Source organism: Odocoileus virginianus, chromosome 31, assembly GCF_023699985.2.
Source record: "Odocoileus virginianus isolate 20LAN1187 ecotype Illinois chromosome 31, Ovbor_1.2, whole genome shotgun sequence".
In the NCBI taxonomy this organism is placed as follows: domain Eukaryota; kingdom Metazoa; phylum Chordata; class Mammalia; order Artiodactyla; family Cervidae; genus Odocoileus; species Odocoileus virginianus.
Window position 1 is genome coordinate 13,557,523 of NC_069704.1, and position 17,805 is coordinate 13,575,327.

Consider the following 17,805-nt stretch of genomic DNA (forward strand, 5'->3'; position numbering starts at 1 on the left):
GCCACCAGGGAAACCCTTGGTATATAAAATCTTCCCAAATAAAGAATTCATCAGTAGATTTTTTTTTAAAGTTTGCAACTGCCCCTTTTATTTCTTGTTTCTTATCTCAGGATATTTCAGGATTATATGGTCAGCAGTTTTTGTTTCTGAGTCAGAATAGTGGATCTTGGCAAGGGATTACATGCAGCCCAGAGACTAGGAAGCATGAAAGGCTGTATTGTGAAGAGAAGAGATAACTAACTCTGTGGAGGGGACTTGTTCCTGGGGTATGGTTAATAACCATAACAGGAGCCACTGACGTTCAGGAAAATAAAGTGGGTTTTCTGTAATGGATAATACCTTGTGTCGTTCTTGCAAGTCTCTGTAATACAATTGTCATAAACTCTCAAGCTGGCTTTGTTTTCTCCCCACCTTGTCAGTATACCTGTTTCTCCCCCAAATAGTTTTTCTGTTTTCCCTTAAGACAATGGCTTACCAGCCTCATCTAGTTGCTTTTTTCTGAGACTCGTCTGTTAGTCTTCGTAGTACCAGTTTTGTAATTTTCCTGGGCAGTTTTATAGTTTTTCTTGAGGCTATTATTTCAGGTTGTCTTAACGGTTTATATAGTTTCTTTGTCATTTATTTACAGTTATTTGTATTTCATTATAATTTATGTATTTTAGATTTTCTAATGCATTTTACTTTTTAAAGATTCCACACATTCCAGTGTCATATAGTTTTTAAAGTGGTTTCTGCTTCATATTTTCGTTTGTCTTTACAACAGTTTATCAGAGTAAAAGAATATTGTGTTCCTAACTAGTAGCTGTTAAGAGCCAAACCAGTTCCTACTAGATCTCAGATCTTCTGGTTCATGTCTAGGCTGCTCTTCTTAATGTATTCTGTTGCTCTTTGTTGTAATTTACGTTTCACTTGTGAAGTTCTTAATTCTTCTTGGTAGTTTTCAATGTGATATTCCTTAATCTTCTTGATGAGGGTGGTAGCACAAATATTGTTTAACTTATTTTATAGACTCAGAATTGAAACTTTACTGATGTGCCTCATCAGAATCACCTAAATTCTTGCCAGAGTTGAAATTAGAATAAAAAATGAGAATTTCCTTATTTTTGGTCTCATCTTTTATCCATTATGGAACAAAGGCCTTTTATTTTCAGATCTCATATCTTGAGTTTATGAAGCAAAATGAAAGTTAAAAAAGAAAAATAAAACTTAAATATGTCAGTTTTAATTCTCTTTACATTATAAAATTAACATATATAATGTTTACCAGTTTTTAAAAGTGCCTTAAGAGGTAAGAGTTAAATATTAAAGCTGCTTTAAGAAGAGTGACAATATTACTCGTCTCTTCAATATTTTGGATTCAAAATATTGGATTCAAAATTCAAAATTTTGGATCTGTAAATACACAGGATGCTCTAAAACTTTAATATAAAATCAATTTCTAGGCAATAACTTTTTCTTACCTCCTTAATAATTATTTTATTTCAGGGGAGAGGGGCCGCTAAAAACTTACCAGGATTTAATTCATCAACTAGAGGTATGTTTAATTTCCATTTGATGATAATACTTTAATTCTGGATTAAAAGTTTGTAACAGATGGTTTTCTAAACGATTTACTGTATCATACCAGTGTACTTACCTGTATATACAGCACACATGTACAATGCAAGAGTGACAGAAAATTCAAGGGTTTGCAGAGCATATTTTAGAGCTAAATCTAAAAAATGGTTATTTTCTTGGGAAAAAAAATAGGAATAAAGTAGAATGGGCTTTGATAGTCACTAGATGGAATATTAAGTTTTAGGTTTTCCCAAGTAGGTAAAAATATCCTGTTAGCAGATGCCTATCTCTTATATTGTCCTGAAGACTAGGAAAACTTTTTGATGTCTTCATTACTGAACTGGATGAATGGTATTGATTAAATGAGGAAACACGTAAGAAAGCATCTGTAACAACAGACTTGAGACCATTACAGGTTCTCGGTACATGTTAGTTTCCTTCTTCTGTCGTCCTGATGATTTAGGGCGTTCAGGGAGAGACAGATACACCGACACCTACCCTTCTGCACTGTGTGTCTTATGAAATGTCACACAAGCCTAACCCTAATCCTCCTCCCTTATTTAGAGGCTTAGATGGGTGAGATTACAAGATGCCTTTCTTATTTCCCCTGACTCTCATGTTAGTCTGTTTGCCTCTCCAGAACCAAGGGCATTCTTGCATTTGAAATTTCTATCACTTTATCACCTTTGGATAGTTTCCTTTGGCATTCCCATGTGCTTTCACCTAAGCCTCTTTAGGAAAGGGATTTCAGTGTGAAAGGATGTTGGCCAACAGAGTCAGAAGAACTACAGAGGATATTTCATTTGGAATTTCCTGTAAAACTGACTTTAAGTGAGCTATTTCTCTGTTTAAAAAGTTGGAGTAAATTCTGGATTCATTTTGTTCAGTTTCACCCATATCCACTCCAAGGCAGACCACATCATAGGGAGTATTTCACTGCAAAATATCCACTACTCACCATCTTCCTGTGTTAGCTTATTTATTAAACTAACTTATTAAATCAACATCTGCTGAAGTGTCTATATAAAATGTTTATCAAATAGTCATTGAATTTGTACTGGTGTGTCAGATCCTGGGGTTAAGAGCTCTGTGGAGAAAAGTGAACAAAAGGAAGCCCCTTCCTCTCCCCATGGAGCTTACATTCTAGCGGGAGCAGATAGACAATATACAATTAAGCATATATAATCCCCATATATAAGTACTTAGAGATAAAAACATATAAGTGGTAGAGGAGTGGTCAGAAAAGACCTCTTTAAAGAGGTAACATTTGAGCAGAGTGTTTAGAGAGTGAGCTAGATGGATATCTTGGGGGTAGAATATTTTAGGCAGACAGAGCAAGTGCAAAGGCCCTGAGGTATAGGAAGTGCAGGTGTCCTGCGTGGGTGGAATGGAGTGAACAAGAAGGAAGGTGGTGACGTATGACGTCTCTGAGCCTTGGGGAAAGCCTTGACTTTTTTTCTTTTTTTCCCAAGAATGACAGAAAACCTACCGAGGGTTTTGCAGTGGCATGACCTGACTTCTGTTTTCAAAGGCTTTTGGTTTGACCAACAGGGTAAACAGTAGTGCCATTTACTGAGATAAGGAACAGAGGGACAACATTGGATTTAGAGGCTGGAAATCAAGCATTTAGTTTTGCTCAAGTAAGATGTACAGTTCATGTCAGGGTAGCTCAAGAATGGGGAGAGAGACTTGGGAGTCATCAGCTTTCAGGTGGTTTTGAGACCATGATACTCTGTGAGACAGGGATCCTGCTCCTAGGGGTTTGAAGGCTAGTAGGGAAGAGCAGACGTTGTACAAGAGAAAGTGGTAATGTGGAAAGATGAGGAGGAACATGTGGGTTAAGCGAGTCATTCCATTAGGTTAGAAGGTTGGTGTGAAACACATTGGCTTCCCTTTTAAAGGCTAACGAAGGATGTAAAGGGCTATTTGACCCTGAGATCAGTTTATCCTATGACAGCAAGGCTGTTGGAAAGAGGGTTAAAGTTAACCCTGAAATGATTTTCTCCTTCTTCATATGCTTTATCTTAATTTATTATCAAGATCTATTTTTTTTCAAAGATCATTCTCAAAATTTACCAAGTTCTTTTTACTCTTACTGCTGCCACCTAAAGCCATGTCTTCATTTTCCTGTTATCTCACTCTAAAAGAGTCTATGTACCATTTAAAAATAATCATCCAGAATATTCTGAAGTATTTTCCAGCATTCTTTCCTATCATCCTATTCTTGTTACTAATAAATTGTAAAATGTGTGGTCAATAGTGAAAAATTAATCTGAATTGGTCCCCTTAGATGGGTGGTTGAAGAACATGTATGGGTGACAGATTCTCTCTTGCTAAGCCAGAAGCAGAAACCAATGTTCTAATGCTTTTGACCTCATGTTCCAAAATTCATCACCTTTTATAATTGGGGATATAATGGGATGAACTTCAGATCCATCTAGAAACCCAGACATAATTTTTCCAAGTATCGCGTGATCTTCCATGGTAACTGGAAGTGGCCACATGGAGAGGAGCTTCTGCAGGGATAAGTTTGCATCAGGGCTGGGAAATCTGCTTGTGGACAGAGTTGAACTGTTGTGTTTTCCTGGGTACAGCAGAAACCTTAGGAGTTCCATGACACGTGTTTTTAATGTTTTGGTTTTAGTCTTAAAATTCCATATGAAAATTACCTACGAGTGTACTTGTTACCAACTACCTAGAAGATATGCACCTAAAGTAGTGACGTTTTTCCTCTCTACCAGGTTTTTGCTGAAGAGGGTTTGAAGCTTGCGTCGAGTGTACAGGCTTTCTCAAAACAGGTAATTCACATATCCCCGTGCCTGGTCCTGCAGTGATGTCGTAAATACTCATTTTGAGAGTGTATTATTAAGGTATAAAGGTATTTGATGTTTAAAAGATGGAGTTTCATTGGAATTGTTACAACTGCCATATTTACATTTCAGCTGAAAGATGATGACAAACTTATGCTTCTCCTGGAAATAAACAAGTTTGTTCCTCTCTGCCACCAACTCCAGACAATAATTAAGACACCTTTGCAGAATCAAGTGTTTCTAAAGGTAAAAGGGACAGTGGGATATGCAGGAAGGTACTTGAGAAACTTTCACACTCCTTTTTTTAAATTAGGTTAGCTTCCAGCCTCTTTCTTCAAATAAAGTGTTAATACCCAAAGTACAATTTATTTCCATTTTTCCTGCCTCAACTGCAAGAAGCATTTATCATCTACAGTTATAACTGACCTCAGGGAGCAGTAGGTTCACCAGATAAATTAGCTTTTTGGACAGGATTAATGCCATAGTGCTGAGCTGCTGCTGCTAAGCTGCTAAGTCACGTCAGTCGTGTCTGACTTTAGGCGACCCCATAGACAGCAACCCAACAGGATTCTCCAGGCAAGAGTACTGGAGTGGGTTGCCATTTCCTTCTCCAATGCATGGAAGTGAAAAGTGAAAGTGAAGACGCTCAGTCATGTCCGACTCTTAGGGACCCCATGGACTGCAGCCCACCAGGCTCCTCCGCCCATGGGATTTTCCAGGCAAGAGTCGAGGTGCCATTGCCTTCTCCACTAGCACTGAGCAGCTGCTCCTAAATCTCATCGTCATCACCTGTCTAGGGCACAGACCCTTTAGAGAGAAAGGCCTCTGTTGTTTATCTTAGGAAGTTTGTGTGCAGCAAAGTAGAGTGCAAGGGATTGCAAGTTAGGGGTTCACCGCCACTGTTTGGTGCACACTGAGAGATCCCCAAATGGTCTGAAACAGAGCAGGCTGATTTTCCATTCATTCTTCCTGAGGTTCCATGAAACTGGCACGAGACTTCAGCAGCAATTGCAGCTTCTGTGTTCTGGGGCCTCAATTCATCAAGTCAGTTCAGATGCCTTAATCTATACACCCTTTGAGATCCCTTAGATTTCTATAATGGCGAAATTTTAAGTGATAAAGTCTTTTGAAGGCCCCCTGGTAAGAATTTGATCTGCTTGCTTTCTGTCATTATAGGTTGATAAGTGTATTACAAAGGCAAGGTCCATGATGGCTGTTTTGGTTCAGCTTCTCTCACTTTGCTATAAACTGTTGAAGAAGGTGAGATGATTTCTCTGTCTTAAACTCATATTTTTAAAAATTATTGTAAATGAAAATGCAAAAGAAAATACTGTTTAATTTTGCAATTTTTATTTTAAGAGTAAAGCAGAAACTAATTAAATCTCAATTCTTTCCAGCTTTAGATGGAAAACAACAGATGGGCCTGAGTTACAACTGTGGATGGTAAAATTTGAGAAACTTTTGAGGTCAGATCTTGGGAACACCATGTGGCAACACTGACCATTTTAGAAAGCAAATGATCCTTTATGTTTCAGAAACTCACCAATTTTGCAGAGAAAAACTGAAATCTTGCTTTATTTTCTGATCATGAAACTGATTGTGAAGCTTTCTGACAACTAATAAATGCCATGATAGTTGCTGTTATTTCTAATTGCAGGGTGATTTTAAAATGGGACATTGCCTTGAATAATGTTAAGTCAAACCAAATATCCCAACGGTCTTAATGACAGTTTAATCCAAAGAAGCTCTTTTGAGTATATGCTGATGGCGTATTTTACCTTAACTTTCTGTTTTATAAAATTTAAACTTCTCATCTAGGACACTAATTTGCAGCAGAAGATACAGTCGTCTCGGTGATGCAGGGTTTTCCTTAGGTCTGGGGGCTCTTCTTCAGTGCCTCCTGTCCACTGAGGATGACTGGGTCTCTGCTGTCCTGGCACAGGTCATCCATCCTAAGAGCACATGTTTGTCCTCTAGGGTTTCAGAACACAGGCAGTCTGTTGTGATGCATGTCCCGCTCCTCTCCCTTCCCAAAAGCAGGATCATGGAGCTCACGCCACAGAGTCCTGGCTCACTAGGAAGTAAGTGGTTGTAGTTCTCCTTCTAGCATAGCTGGCCTGTTTCTGCCCTGAATATTAGTTGAAAGTCTAAGCCTATGTTACTGGCTTCAGAAGTAGTTTTTGTACTTCTCAGTAGTGACTGATGGAATGTAAGATAGAAGACAGAATAATTGAACTAAGCTGTTTAAATTCTGAGTAAACATACATTTTATATATGTGCCTTTGGAATGTTCATTATAAAACAAATAAACATCTTTAGTCTTTTTACTTTTAGGGTTCAAAGCTTTTGTTTTTGTGGGGTGGGCTTGTAGGATCAGTTTATAAGTTCTGTCCTGATGCTGTATTGTTAATTTTGTTTTTCTGTTCTTTTATCACGGTGCTTTGAAATTCAGTTTGAAATCTAACAGGACATGCCAGTTGCCAAAAGGCAGGATTTCTATAGGCTTGTCTGATAATTATCTGGTTCAGCCCTCATAATGAATATGTGCCAGATCCTGAAGAACCACAGAACTACCACCTAGCTAGTCAGTATTTTACTGAAGGAAACTTGAATTTACTGTAGGCCTTCGGGAGAAAATGGGATGCAGTCAGTTTCATTATGACCTTTATCAATATTTCTTTATAAAAATCACCAAACATGATAGTTATTCCCTGAAACCAAAATATTCTTTTAAATTACAATGGAAATAATGGGAGAATGCTGTGAGGTAACAGTATATGTAAAACAGACATAAAATTCGTTTACTATCTTTCATATCTTTGTTTTATGACATCTCTGGGAATCATTTGTGCTACATGAAATGGGGATTTGCTGGTTTACGCTTACGCTTTTAGCTTACTGTACACTGGAGCAGAGGTTCAGAGCTACTACTTGTATCATGTCTGGTGGGTATACTTAGGGGACAGTCAGGCTGGCACTTTAAACAATTTTCCTTATAAATCAAAAATAATTTAAAAACTTTATTCACAAAAGAGCTTCTATACTTGAAATGAGAATTGTTCATCTGCTAAGTCATGTCCAACTTTGTGACCCCATTGATCACAGCATGCCAGGCTTCCCTGTCCTTCACTGTCTCCCAGAGTTTGCTCAAACTCATGTCCATTGAGTCAATGAAGCCATCCAACCATCTCATCCTGTCCCCTTCTCCTGCTGCCCTCAGTCTTTCCCAGCATCAAGGTCTTTTCCTTTGAGTTGGCTCTTCCTATCAGGTAACCAAAGTATTGGAGTTTCAGCATCAGTTCTTACAATGAATATTCAGGGTTGATTTCCTTTAGGATTGACTGGTTTGATCTCCTTGCTGTCCAACGGACTCTCAAGAGTCTTCTCCAGTACTACCGTTTCTTTATGGTCCAAGTCTCACATCTGTACGTGATTACTGGAAAAACCATAGCTTTGACTATATGAGGACCTTGGACAGCAAAGTGATGTCTCTGCTTTTTAATATGCTGTCTAGATTTGTCATAGTTTTTCTTCCAAGGAGCAAATGCCTTTTAATTTCATGGCGGGAATCACTGTCCACAATGATTTTGGAGCCCAAGAAAAGAAAGTCTGTCACTGTTCCATTTTTTCACCATCTATTTGCCACGAAGTGATGGGACCAGATGCCATGATCTTAAGTTTTTTGAACGCTGGGTTTTAAGCCAACTTTTTCACTCTCCTCTTTCACCTTCATCAAGAGGCTTTTTAGTTCCTCTTCACTTTCTGCCATAAGGGTGGTGTTATCTGCATATCTGAGGTTATTGATATTTTTCCCCAGCAATCTTGGTTCCAGCTTGTGTTTCATCCGGCCCAGCATTTCGCATGATGTACTCTGCATATAAGTTAAATAAGCAGAGTGACAATATACAGCCTTGAAGTACTCCTTTCCCAATTTTGAACCAGTCCATTGTTTCACATCCAGTTCAGAATGCAAGTGGGGGTGGGAAAGGGATAACTTACAACTTGAACAGCAAAAGATGATAGTCCAACAGAATTTACACATCAATAACTTTTATTTAAAAACAAGTATTTGTATGTTTGTATGCGTTGCAGCCCTTAAGGAAAAATAACAACTTAAAAAGCCCTTCCATTTGAAATGCATTGTGAATATATAATCTTAAACCATAAATTCATAGATTTTTGTTTCTTTAAATATGAAAGCTTTTTTTCTGTTCAGAGGCATCCGTGTCTTTGAATTATAGGAACTTCTTCACTGGTTATCTTGTAACTGAAGTGTGAGATTGAGTGACCACAAATACACGTGTTACTTAACACCACATGGTAATACTTTCATGTTATCAAAGCCCCTTGCAAAGCCTTTTCATGTGTCCCGCATTAAGAAGCCAGCGTTACATGCTACATTGTTCAGAGCTGAAGGCCAACCTGTAGAACAGAGAGGGCAAACTACACACCCTTGCCTCTTCTTGGCAACCTAAGTGAGCTCAGACATTTCGGTGGTGTCACACTGAAGCAGGCTGGGGAAGAAAGGCTAGTTGTTTTTCAGCTTCAAAATGACGTACAATTGAGGCAAAAACAATTACCATGCCATAACATTCAAACAATTATGTCAAAACATAGTAGTTATTAATGGGCTACAGGACAATGAGTAAATTTTTCCTCAAAATGCTTTGTTTGTTGGTTTTAACCAGAAAAACATCTCTTGCTTGCCAGTTGTTAGAAAGAAAAAAGCAAGAGAAGAACAGTGAGCACGGGGTAGTCAGATCTGGGAGGCTGAAGACAGAATTGAGGCTTGTTAGGCAAGACAAAGAAGGAAGACTTGGTCAGGTTTAAGATCGGGCCTCTGCGTGCCGGCGTCGGGGGCTGTGAGAGCGGGCAGCCCGGCCCGGCGCAGTGGGGCGAGGGCGGCGGGTGAGCAGTGAGCCGGGCCGGCGAGGAGCAGCCGGAGGGATACAAGCAGCATCTGAAGAAAATTTACAGCAGTTCCAAGAGGAGCATATTGCTTCCATAAGAAGTCAGATGGAACTCAGAATTAAAGACTTGGGATCTGAACTCTCCAAGATGAAAGCTTTTCAGATTCTAATAAAGCAGCGTTGGAAAAATATAAGCAACACTACCTAGAGGAACTAAAAGTTAGAAAGTCACTGGAAAAGAAACGAGACAAGACTAATGAGAGGCTGGCAGAGATCAGCACCAAACTTGAGGTGGAGAAGCAGCAGAACAGATCTTTACTCAGCACTCCTGGCAGCACGCCAGTTTGGAGCTCTCTTCTGTTGGAAATTTCAGTCCTACTTCAGGGTTCAATGCAAATATTATTTGAAGAGCAAACATAGGATTTTCTCCCTCAATTCCACACCATTCAAATGACAGCTTGGAGACTTACTTGACCAAGATGTGGCGGGAGTTGGACAGGAGTATATCTAGAGAACTAAGGAAAGGTGCTGCTGAATTTGTATCTAAATTCTCTATTATTAGTCCTCTGTATTATCTACAGGCAGATCAAATCTATATCAGGACCTACCTGTCAGACATCAAAATAATATATTCTGATTTTGAAGAAAAAAATATATGATTTGAAAACTCAACAGTAAAAATTTCCCTACCGGACTGTTTCCATGAGATTTTAGTTGTTTCCCATTAAAAATGATGAGAAAATCTTTACTAAAGGAAAAAAAAAAAACCTCCCTGCGGATGGCGGGTGTGAAGTCGGCTTCACCCGTGCTGGTTCTTCCCCGGTGCATGGACTGGCAGGCCGGGTAAAGACAAAGATGCTGTGGTGCTTTCATTCCACCTCAGTCCTCGCCCCTTGTGAGGTAGCTGTTGTGGCTTTGAGGCGTTTCAGCACAACTTCTTCATACTCCTTTTGTGTCAATAACCCTTCTGTTATGCTTCTACTTTCTTCAAATTTGGGCAACACAACTGCAATGTAGCCTTCGGTAGATGGCTAGAAGGGAAACAATGTTTAATGCTGATGAATGATTAAAAAATCAGATAAAAAGTACAGGACGGGCTCATACTTCCCCAGCCCCTCTTACCTTCTCTTGAAGAATAGATGGTTTATGGAGAATGTTTTCATTCACTTCCATCAACCGTCCTCTAACACAGCTAGTTAAAAAAAAAACAATTGTTTTGAAGAAAAGTATCACCTCCTGTGCTTCTCCAAAGTTGTGGTTCAAAAGTAACTTACCTAGATATGGTATATTCTTCTCCATCTGAGCAGTAAATCTTACACAGTGGTGCAAGTTCTGTGAGAAACTGTGCCCCCTGATAATAAAAAGGAAGAAAAATTAATTGATGAACATTTTCACTTTTCTTTGAGAGGCAGCCCTCAGTGTTACAATAGCATATATTCCTGGAATTTGTGTTTTAGGTAAAAATGAGTAAAGTACAGAAAAAAACATTCATTTCTTCACACATTTATATATCAAATGCTTGCTACGGGTCAGGTAACATCCTAAGCTTTAGGGGAAAAAGCAGTCAAAAACACATGTGATAATAGTTTAGTTATGTATTAATATATTTTATCTTATTATACTTTATATTTAACTGTATATGAGAAAGCTCCATATATCCAAGTATAAAGATATCAAAAGGGAAGGGAAATCTTATCAATAAACAATATAAAATCCAGTATTATAGCAAACAACAGCAATGTCATACAAAGTTTAAGATTCCCACTTATTTTTATATTAGAACTTTAATAGATAAAAGGACTTCATTAGGGTCAATCACTGAGGCTTTTTGAAGAGGGATCTTTTTTCTAATTTTAAAAAACTGCACTCTAAGGAAAATGTGGAAAACAGAAAAGTTTTAAGTAGCAGTTAAGAGTAATTAACTCCTTACCCTGTCTCTCACTAGGGAATACTACATTTTGACTGAATGTCATCTGTCTGAATGTCACGGCACAGTTTTAGTTTCATGTACTCCACTGAACAGATGTATCTGGGGGAGGTTCTGACAAATACCTACAAGAAGGCTCATAGGAAACGGATGGAAGCATCTCTCGTGTATTGCTCTTTTCTTCCAGAAATTTTTACTGCAGTGAACATTTGAGGTCTAGATGCTGTTCTTTAGGGCCTCTTCACCACTCAAACAATATTAATTAGGCAGTATGCAGGTGTCAGCACCTTCCCTTCACTTCTCTTACATGTGGTGATTTTGTTTCAAAATAGTAGTCCATGTGACTCCCCACTTTTGGGAGAAGCAGTTAAGGGTTCATCCTAGACGGTTTCTCTACCACTGGGTCTGTGTCAAAAAGAAGTGTTTTAATCCCTTGTTGTCACCTCCCTTAGGAGAATAAATGATGAGCAGTGCTGAGATCCAGTCAGTTTATCTACAGAGGGTTCCATATGCAGGTCCCTCTCTGTTCCTAGTAGTAACAAGGGTGTTACTGTTTTGGACAAAGATTTATCACAGGAACATCACAAGCACTAACTGTTACTTGTAGTTTGTAGACTTCAAAGAATGGTCCATACCTTTTAAAGTCCATTTTCTTCTTGAATGAGGAGGGGGGAACCAATAATTAGAAGGCAGGTTATTAGAGGCCTTTAGGCCTAGTATAAACAAGGGTCTTATAGAACAGTGAGGGTAATTAGCAGAAGCTCTTTGTATGAACTCAGTAAATGAAAATCACTGTAGATGGTGACTGCAGCCATGAAATAAAAAGATACTCCTTAGAAGAAAAGTTATGACCAACCTAGACAGCATATTAAAAAGCAGAGACATTACTTTGCCAACAAAGGTCCATCTAGTCAAGACTAGGGTTTTTCCAATAGTCACGTATGGATGTGAGAGTTGGGACTATAAAGAAAGCTGAGCGCTGAAGAATTGATGCTTTTGAACTGTGGTGTTGGAGAAGACTCTTGAGAGTCCCTTGGACTGCAAGGAGATCCAACCAGTCCATCCTAAAGCAATCAGTCCTGAATGTTCATTGGAAGGACTGATGTTGAAGCTGAAACTTCGATACATCAGCCACCTGATGTGAAAAACTGACTCATTTGAAAAGACCTTGATGCTGGGCAAGATTGAGGGCAGGAGGAGAAGGGGACGACAGAGGATGAGATGGTTGGATGGCATCACCGACTCAATGGACATGAGTTTGAGTAAACTCCGGGAGATGGTGATGGACAGGGAGGCCTGGCGTGCTGCAGTCCATGGGGTCACAAAGAGTCAGACATGACTGAGCGATTGAACTGAACTGAACTGAAGTCATCCACTGAAATTTTCCTATCCGGGGGCTTTGTATGATGGTATTGAATTGTCCTTGGTGTGATACCCTCCTTTAATATTAATAGTACTGGTCTTGCATAGAGTTGTAGAGGATAGAGGTAACATTTTTCTATAACTGAACACTATTTGGAGGAACAAGGTATAGCTAGATGTGTACTAAACTGGCAATGATTTAGGAATGGGACATGATATGAAGCAAATACTGTGTATTTGCAAATACTGTGTATTTTCTTAAGACTGATTTTTTTTCACTACTCCAGAACTTTTTTTTTGTCTTTTAAATTCACATATGAAAATATGTGACAAAAAAGAATTGATCACCTAGGTTTTATAAAATTTGACATACTGGCTCAATAAAATTAGAAGGGACAATATATCTTCTTATATTGGTACTAGAGTTGTTTTTTCAAAGGCCCGCTTTCTCTATCCTTTATCCTGGGGATGGTAGGGATGGTGGTACAGAACCTATATGACAGATAATATACCTTTTGAAATACCTTATCTTTTTGGCCTGAGAATTTCTTTTAGAGTTAAAAGTTAAAGATGATTCTTAAAATCATCTCTAACTACCAGGGAAGTATGCTGAGTATATATTGCTGGTTATAAGACTGACTGGCTCTATCATTATTATGATAATAGAGGATTTCAGTAAAGAAATACAGGTACATACCCGCTTAAATTTCCCAGAGACTTTGTTCTGAAGTCTGCTACAGTTGGTACTGATTTGATAAGAAATGCTTTTAATTGTTTTTCCACTTTGAAGAACTGGATGAGATCCTGCTAACGTGATGACACATATTCTACGAGGAGCAAAAATTGATCCTGTATTATTGTATGGTACAATTCTTCCTCCTATAATATAGTATGCCTACTGGCACAAGAATAGCTGAGCTGACATTTGTTTACTCAACCTATCATTCCCTCCCCATCCCCCTGCACTTTTTTTCCCCAGCTACTACTGGAGCTTAACTGAAGAATACAATAATAAATATGGAGAAAATGGGATTGACTTTCCTTCCCCTGAAAGGGAAGAGTACCAAGGCATTTAGATAGCACTGAGGCACACCCATATGTACATCTGTTTCCACCCTGGCCCTCTCCATGGGCTCAGGCAATTCCATGGATAGGCACAGGCTGGTTACTTGAGGTAGTAGCTGACTAAGGGTATGGTCCTCCATTTGGATGTCTGAGTAATCAAGTTTACTTGTTTAGTGTAAGCATTGAAAAACTCATTCTTAAAAAAAAAAGAAAAGAAAAACTTATTCTTGTCAACCAAATGCCTATTGTATATATAATACCATCTCAACACAGTGGAAGATAATCATTTAGTGAATATTCAATACAAGACCATACCAGGGCTATAATACCAGAAAAAAAATTTTTTTTGATAATTTAAAATTTCCAATTTGCTTACCGGTTAGAGTGCTGTAGTATACAGTGGTCTTCACTGGGTTTTCCTTTGACATCTAGAAGAAATAAATGAGTCTATGGCTGTTGAGTCAGTTTTTACTGCCACTGTGTGGTACTTTCTTTGGTTCATAAAGATAGTTAATTGTGAAGACTAGATACATATGTCACTGGTATCGCCTCATTACTCAAAAAGATGTACCTAAAGGCTTCCTAAAAAGAAGTTAAAGAAATCTGGACCAGATGGAATCATTCATTCAGTGTCAAAGTGATGTTAATTCTTTGCTCCATCTTGTTTTATCCTCACTGTAAAATGATTACACTTGTCGTTTCTATTAGAAAAAAAATGGTTAATGATGCATCTTTTTAATATGATATAGTAGCACATGTTTTCTTGGTCAGTTTTAGTGAGTAACTCACCCTGGTTTGCCCAGGACTGTCCTGATGTTAGTACTGAAAGTCATGCATTTCAGGAAGTCCCTCAATCTAGGATAAACCTGATGGTTGGTTACACAAAGTTTGGCCAGTAAGACACATGCTATTATACAATATTTCAGTATTGCATAAAATGATTACACCTATTATCCCTGAATGAATATAAGCAAGGATGTGGAGAAGGGTCCCCAGTGATGCTCCCATCACTCTTATTTGAAGGTATACAAAGTTCTCCAATAGGATACCTACTTGTAAGAGTGTGTTAGTCGCTCAGTCGTGTCTGACTCTTTGCGACCCCACGGACTGTAGCCCACCAGGCTCTTCTGTCCATGGGATTTTCCAGGCAAGAATACTGGAGTGGGTTGCCATTCCCCTCTCCAGGGGATGTTCCCCACCCAGGGATGGAACCTGGGGTCTCCTGCATTGTAGGCAGATTCTTTACCACTAAGCCACCAGGGAGTGGTGAAGTGTAATAGATTCTGCTTTCTTGTTCAGTAACTCAGTTGTGTCCGACTCTTTGCCACTCCATGGACTGCAGCACACCAGGCTTCCCTGTCCTTCACTATCTCCGAGTGTTTGCTCAAACTCATGTCCGTTGAGTTGGTGATGCCATCCAACCACCTCATCCTGTGACCCACCCCTCCCCCCCTTCTCCTCCTGACCTCAATCTTTTCCAGCATCAGGGTCTTTTCCAATGAGTTGGCTCTTTGCATCAGGTGGCCAAAGTATTGGAGTTTCAGCATCAGTCCTTCCAATGAACATTCGGAGCTGATTTCCTTTAGGATTGGCTGGTTTGCTTCTGCTGTCCAAGGGACTCTCAAGAGTCTTCTCCAGCACCACAGTTCGAAGCATCTGCTATCTAAATGCCTCTTTCTAACCCACCCTCTTTTCTCATTCCCTATGCCTCTACCTTAGTTTCGACCTGATTGTTTTAATCATTTTATGGAGCATTTTATGAGTCCCTTAAAACCCTTTAGATACTTAAGGAGATTGAAATCCAGTTCCAACCTCCCTCGGAGATCTCATCTTAGACTATCACCCCCAAGCAACGCACCCTCCTGAACTCGCAGTGCACTCACCCTCCCCAGAATGCACCCTGCTGTTTTTCCACGTCTCTGCAAATACCATTCCCTTGGCCTAGAGGGGAACAGAGATCCAGTTCCTTCTGCTGTGGGGAGAGTGAGCGTGGCTTATGATCTATCATCATAGTGCCAATGGGGCCCAGGAGAGAAGAACATCATTCCCCCACTTACCCGCTTTGTACCAGCGAGTAAAGTAACGATCCACAAGCGACGGCACCGCGGGCTCGGCAGCCAAGGGGGCCACAGGGTCCTCGGGCTCGGTAGTCATGGCGACATCCAAGGCTGCAAACCCCGCCCTCCGGGACCTGGACACTTCCTCCGGCGGGCCCAGGAGTAGGTCGTCTTTCCGGCTCGTGGCCCGAGACACGCGGTGTGCGCAGGCGCGCAGCTCCTCCGTTTCCCGCAGGCTCCGCCTACCGACGCCAACCATTGAACTTTGGCATCTGACGTCAAAGCAGAAGTCAAATACAATAGGCTGGACAGGAAGACGTAGCGTAGGGGCCGGTGGCCAGCGCAGCTCCTCACCATACTTCGCAGGGCACCGGAGAAAGCTGGCCACGCCCCCTCCTCGTGACGTCACTCCCGCGCAGCTCGGCTGGGGTCGTGGTTGGTGTCGCTCGCTCGTCAGGGTCCCGCGGCTAGCCTCTCCGAGGCCCCGCTTCAGCCACTACCGGAGGGGGTCGAGCGGCACGGTGACCCAGTGCACGCCGCGCGAGCTCAAGAGCAGCGGACAGAGGCGAGTGCGCGACCCACGGTGGACGCACAGCTCTTTGGGGGGTCCTAGGAGTGCGGCGCAGGTGAGCGCTCAAGCGGCCTAGGTGGGGTGGCACAGAGACGGGCCCTGTCCTCCAGAGGGTGTCCCGATGAAGAGATTCCCCGAGCGCTTTGTCGCTGCCTGCTGCAGGCCCCAGAGTGAAGTGCGGCGGGACCACCTCTGCCCTCGAGCTTTGAGTTGTGTGGCTGCCGACTTACCACCTGCTGCACCCGCGGCCATCAGAGGGCTCCACGCGGCGTGGCAGGCGGGGAATACCTGCTGCTCCCCCAGCCGCACACTACGCAAGCTCCGATTCCTTGCAGGGGCGGACAATACAGCTGAGCCAGTTAATGCACCAATTAAAGCCTAACAATGCACTTGAGAGAGAGCTGGGCGGAGTTCAGATGATGTGTTGTGAGCCCCTTTTGGCACCTGCGACTTTTTCTTGGAAATGTCGTCCCTGTGCTTCTCCATGTTATATGCTCTCCCAGGTGGCCCCTCTCCCCTGTTACCCTGTGACCTCTGTGGAGGCAGTGACTGTAGTCATTTCTTGTCCAGAATTAGCACTTATCAAATGCTCAGGCAGTGTTTGATGTAGCCGATGGTAGGGTTACATACTGTGTAAAGGATTCAAACCATTCATTGACAGTCAGGGCAGTAACCAGTGAATAGTTTGTTATGAAAGTGTGGGCAAAAGGAAAGCAAACACTTACAACTTGAAGGACAGAGAAAGTAGAAATGCCATGTCCCCAGCGGGGAAACTAATTTGGTCAAGAATAGTAAGCCATTTAACAGGTTTGCATTTGAGAAATCCTAGCAGTAGGAGGTTGAAAATGTGAGTTTAGTGTTCATTTTGGGGAAGGTCAGGGCTAAACATTTAGATCTAATAAACATATTAATGATCTGTTTGGTACTTATGGTCATGGACATGATAGTTAGATAAGAGGTGAATGGATGAGGAGCAAAGGAAGAAAATAGAGGCATTGTCAGAATTGCATGGAGGATCCAGGATTGATCTGTGGTGTGGTGAGATCTTTAGCACATTAGTGGGCTGAGAAAGGATGAATTGAGGGCAGGGAAGTTGGAGATTGCAGATGTAAAAAAAAGGGGGGCTGATAAGCCAAGGTCCTGGGAAGTTTGGAGGATTCTCCTTTCCTGGTCTTGAAAAGAAATAGAACACTTCTGAGAAGATAAAGGAATAAAGATAATGGGTGTGAAAATGTAGAGAAGTTCATTTTAAGGCTGGGAGGATTGGGGAGAAGGGGGATGAATGGTGAGCTGCCCTTGGCTGGTGATATTGATTGGCTCAGTGATTTGAGAACTCAGTTTGTTTGCTATGTCTGTCAGTTAGGGTCTAGTCAGGAAAGCAGAAAACAGACTGTATTTCAACAGAATTTAATAGGAAGAAGTGGTTAAGTAGTTCCTGGGAGAACAAAAAGCAGAAAGGAGCAGTGAAATAACTAAAAAGTAAACTGATGGAAGAAGTTACAACACTTAGCTAGATCTGAGGATCAGAACAAGGGAAGCCATTGGG

At 40.8% G+C, this 17,805-nt stretch overlaps 3 protein-coding genes across 4 annotated transcripts in view; 2 read left to right on the forward strand and 1 right to left on the reverse strand.

The window, feature by feature from the left end:
- The window catches only part of CTNNAL1 (catenin alpha like 1), a 53,511-nt gene extending 46,817 nt beyond the window's left edge, over positions 1 to 6,694 (forward strand). For both annotated transcript variants that reach the window (XM_070459336.1, XM_070459337.1), the window contains 5 exons: positions 1,486 to 1,534; positions 4,299 to 4,355; positions 4,500 to 4,613; positions 5,544 to 5,627; positions 5,765 to 6,694. In XM_070459336.1, the coding sequence (XP_070315437.1) occupies positions 1,486 to 1,534; positions 4,299 to 4,355; positions 4,500 to 4,613; positions 5,544 to 5,627; positions 5,765 to 5,770 (310 nt within the window). In that variant the 3' untranslated portion in view covers positions 5,771 to 6,694. The remainder of the gene's footprint in view (positions 1 to 1,485; positions 1,535 to 4,298; positions 4,356 to 4,499; positions 4,614 to 5,543; positions 5,628 to 5,764) is intronic.
- Positions 6,695 to 7,376: 682 nt separating this feature from the next.
- On the reverse strand, positions 7,377 to 15,962 carry ABITRAM (actin binding transcription modulator). The gene is made up of 6 exons (XM_020892394.2): positions 15,689 to 15,962; positions 14,008 to 14,059; positions 13,264 to 13,393; positions 10,552 to 10,628; positions 10,400 to 10,469; positions 7,377 to 10,308 (listed from the first exon to the last, which is right to left on the reverse strand). Exons 1-6 carry the CDS (start codon positions 15,945 to 15,947, stop codon positions 10,147 to 10,149), a joined length of 750 nt encoding a protein of 249 aa, XP_020748053.2. The 5' UTR covers positions 15,948 to 15,962; the 3' UTR covers positions 7,377 to 10,146.
- A 104-nt stretch (positions 15,963 to 16,066) lies between these two features.
- ELP1 (elongator acetyltransferase complex subunit 1) overlaps positions 16,067 to 17,805 on the forward strand; it is a 58,733-nt gene continuing 56,994 nt past the window's right edge. The window contains exon 1 of the mRNA XM_070459335.1: positions 16,067 to 16,314. The gene's annotated coding sequence lies outside the window, so the exon portion shown is untranslated. The remainder of the gene's footprint in view (positions 16,315 to 17,805) is intronic.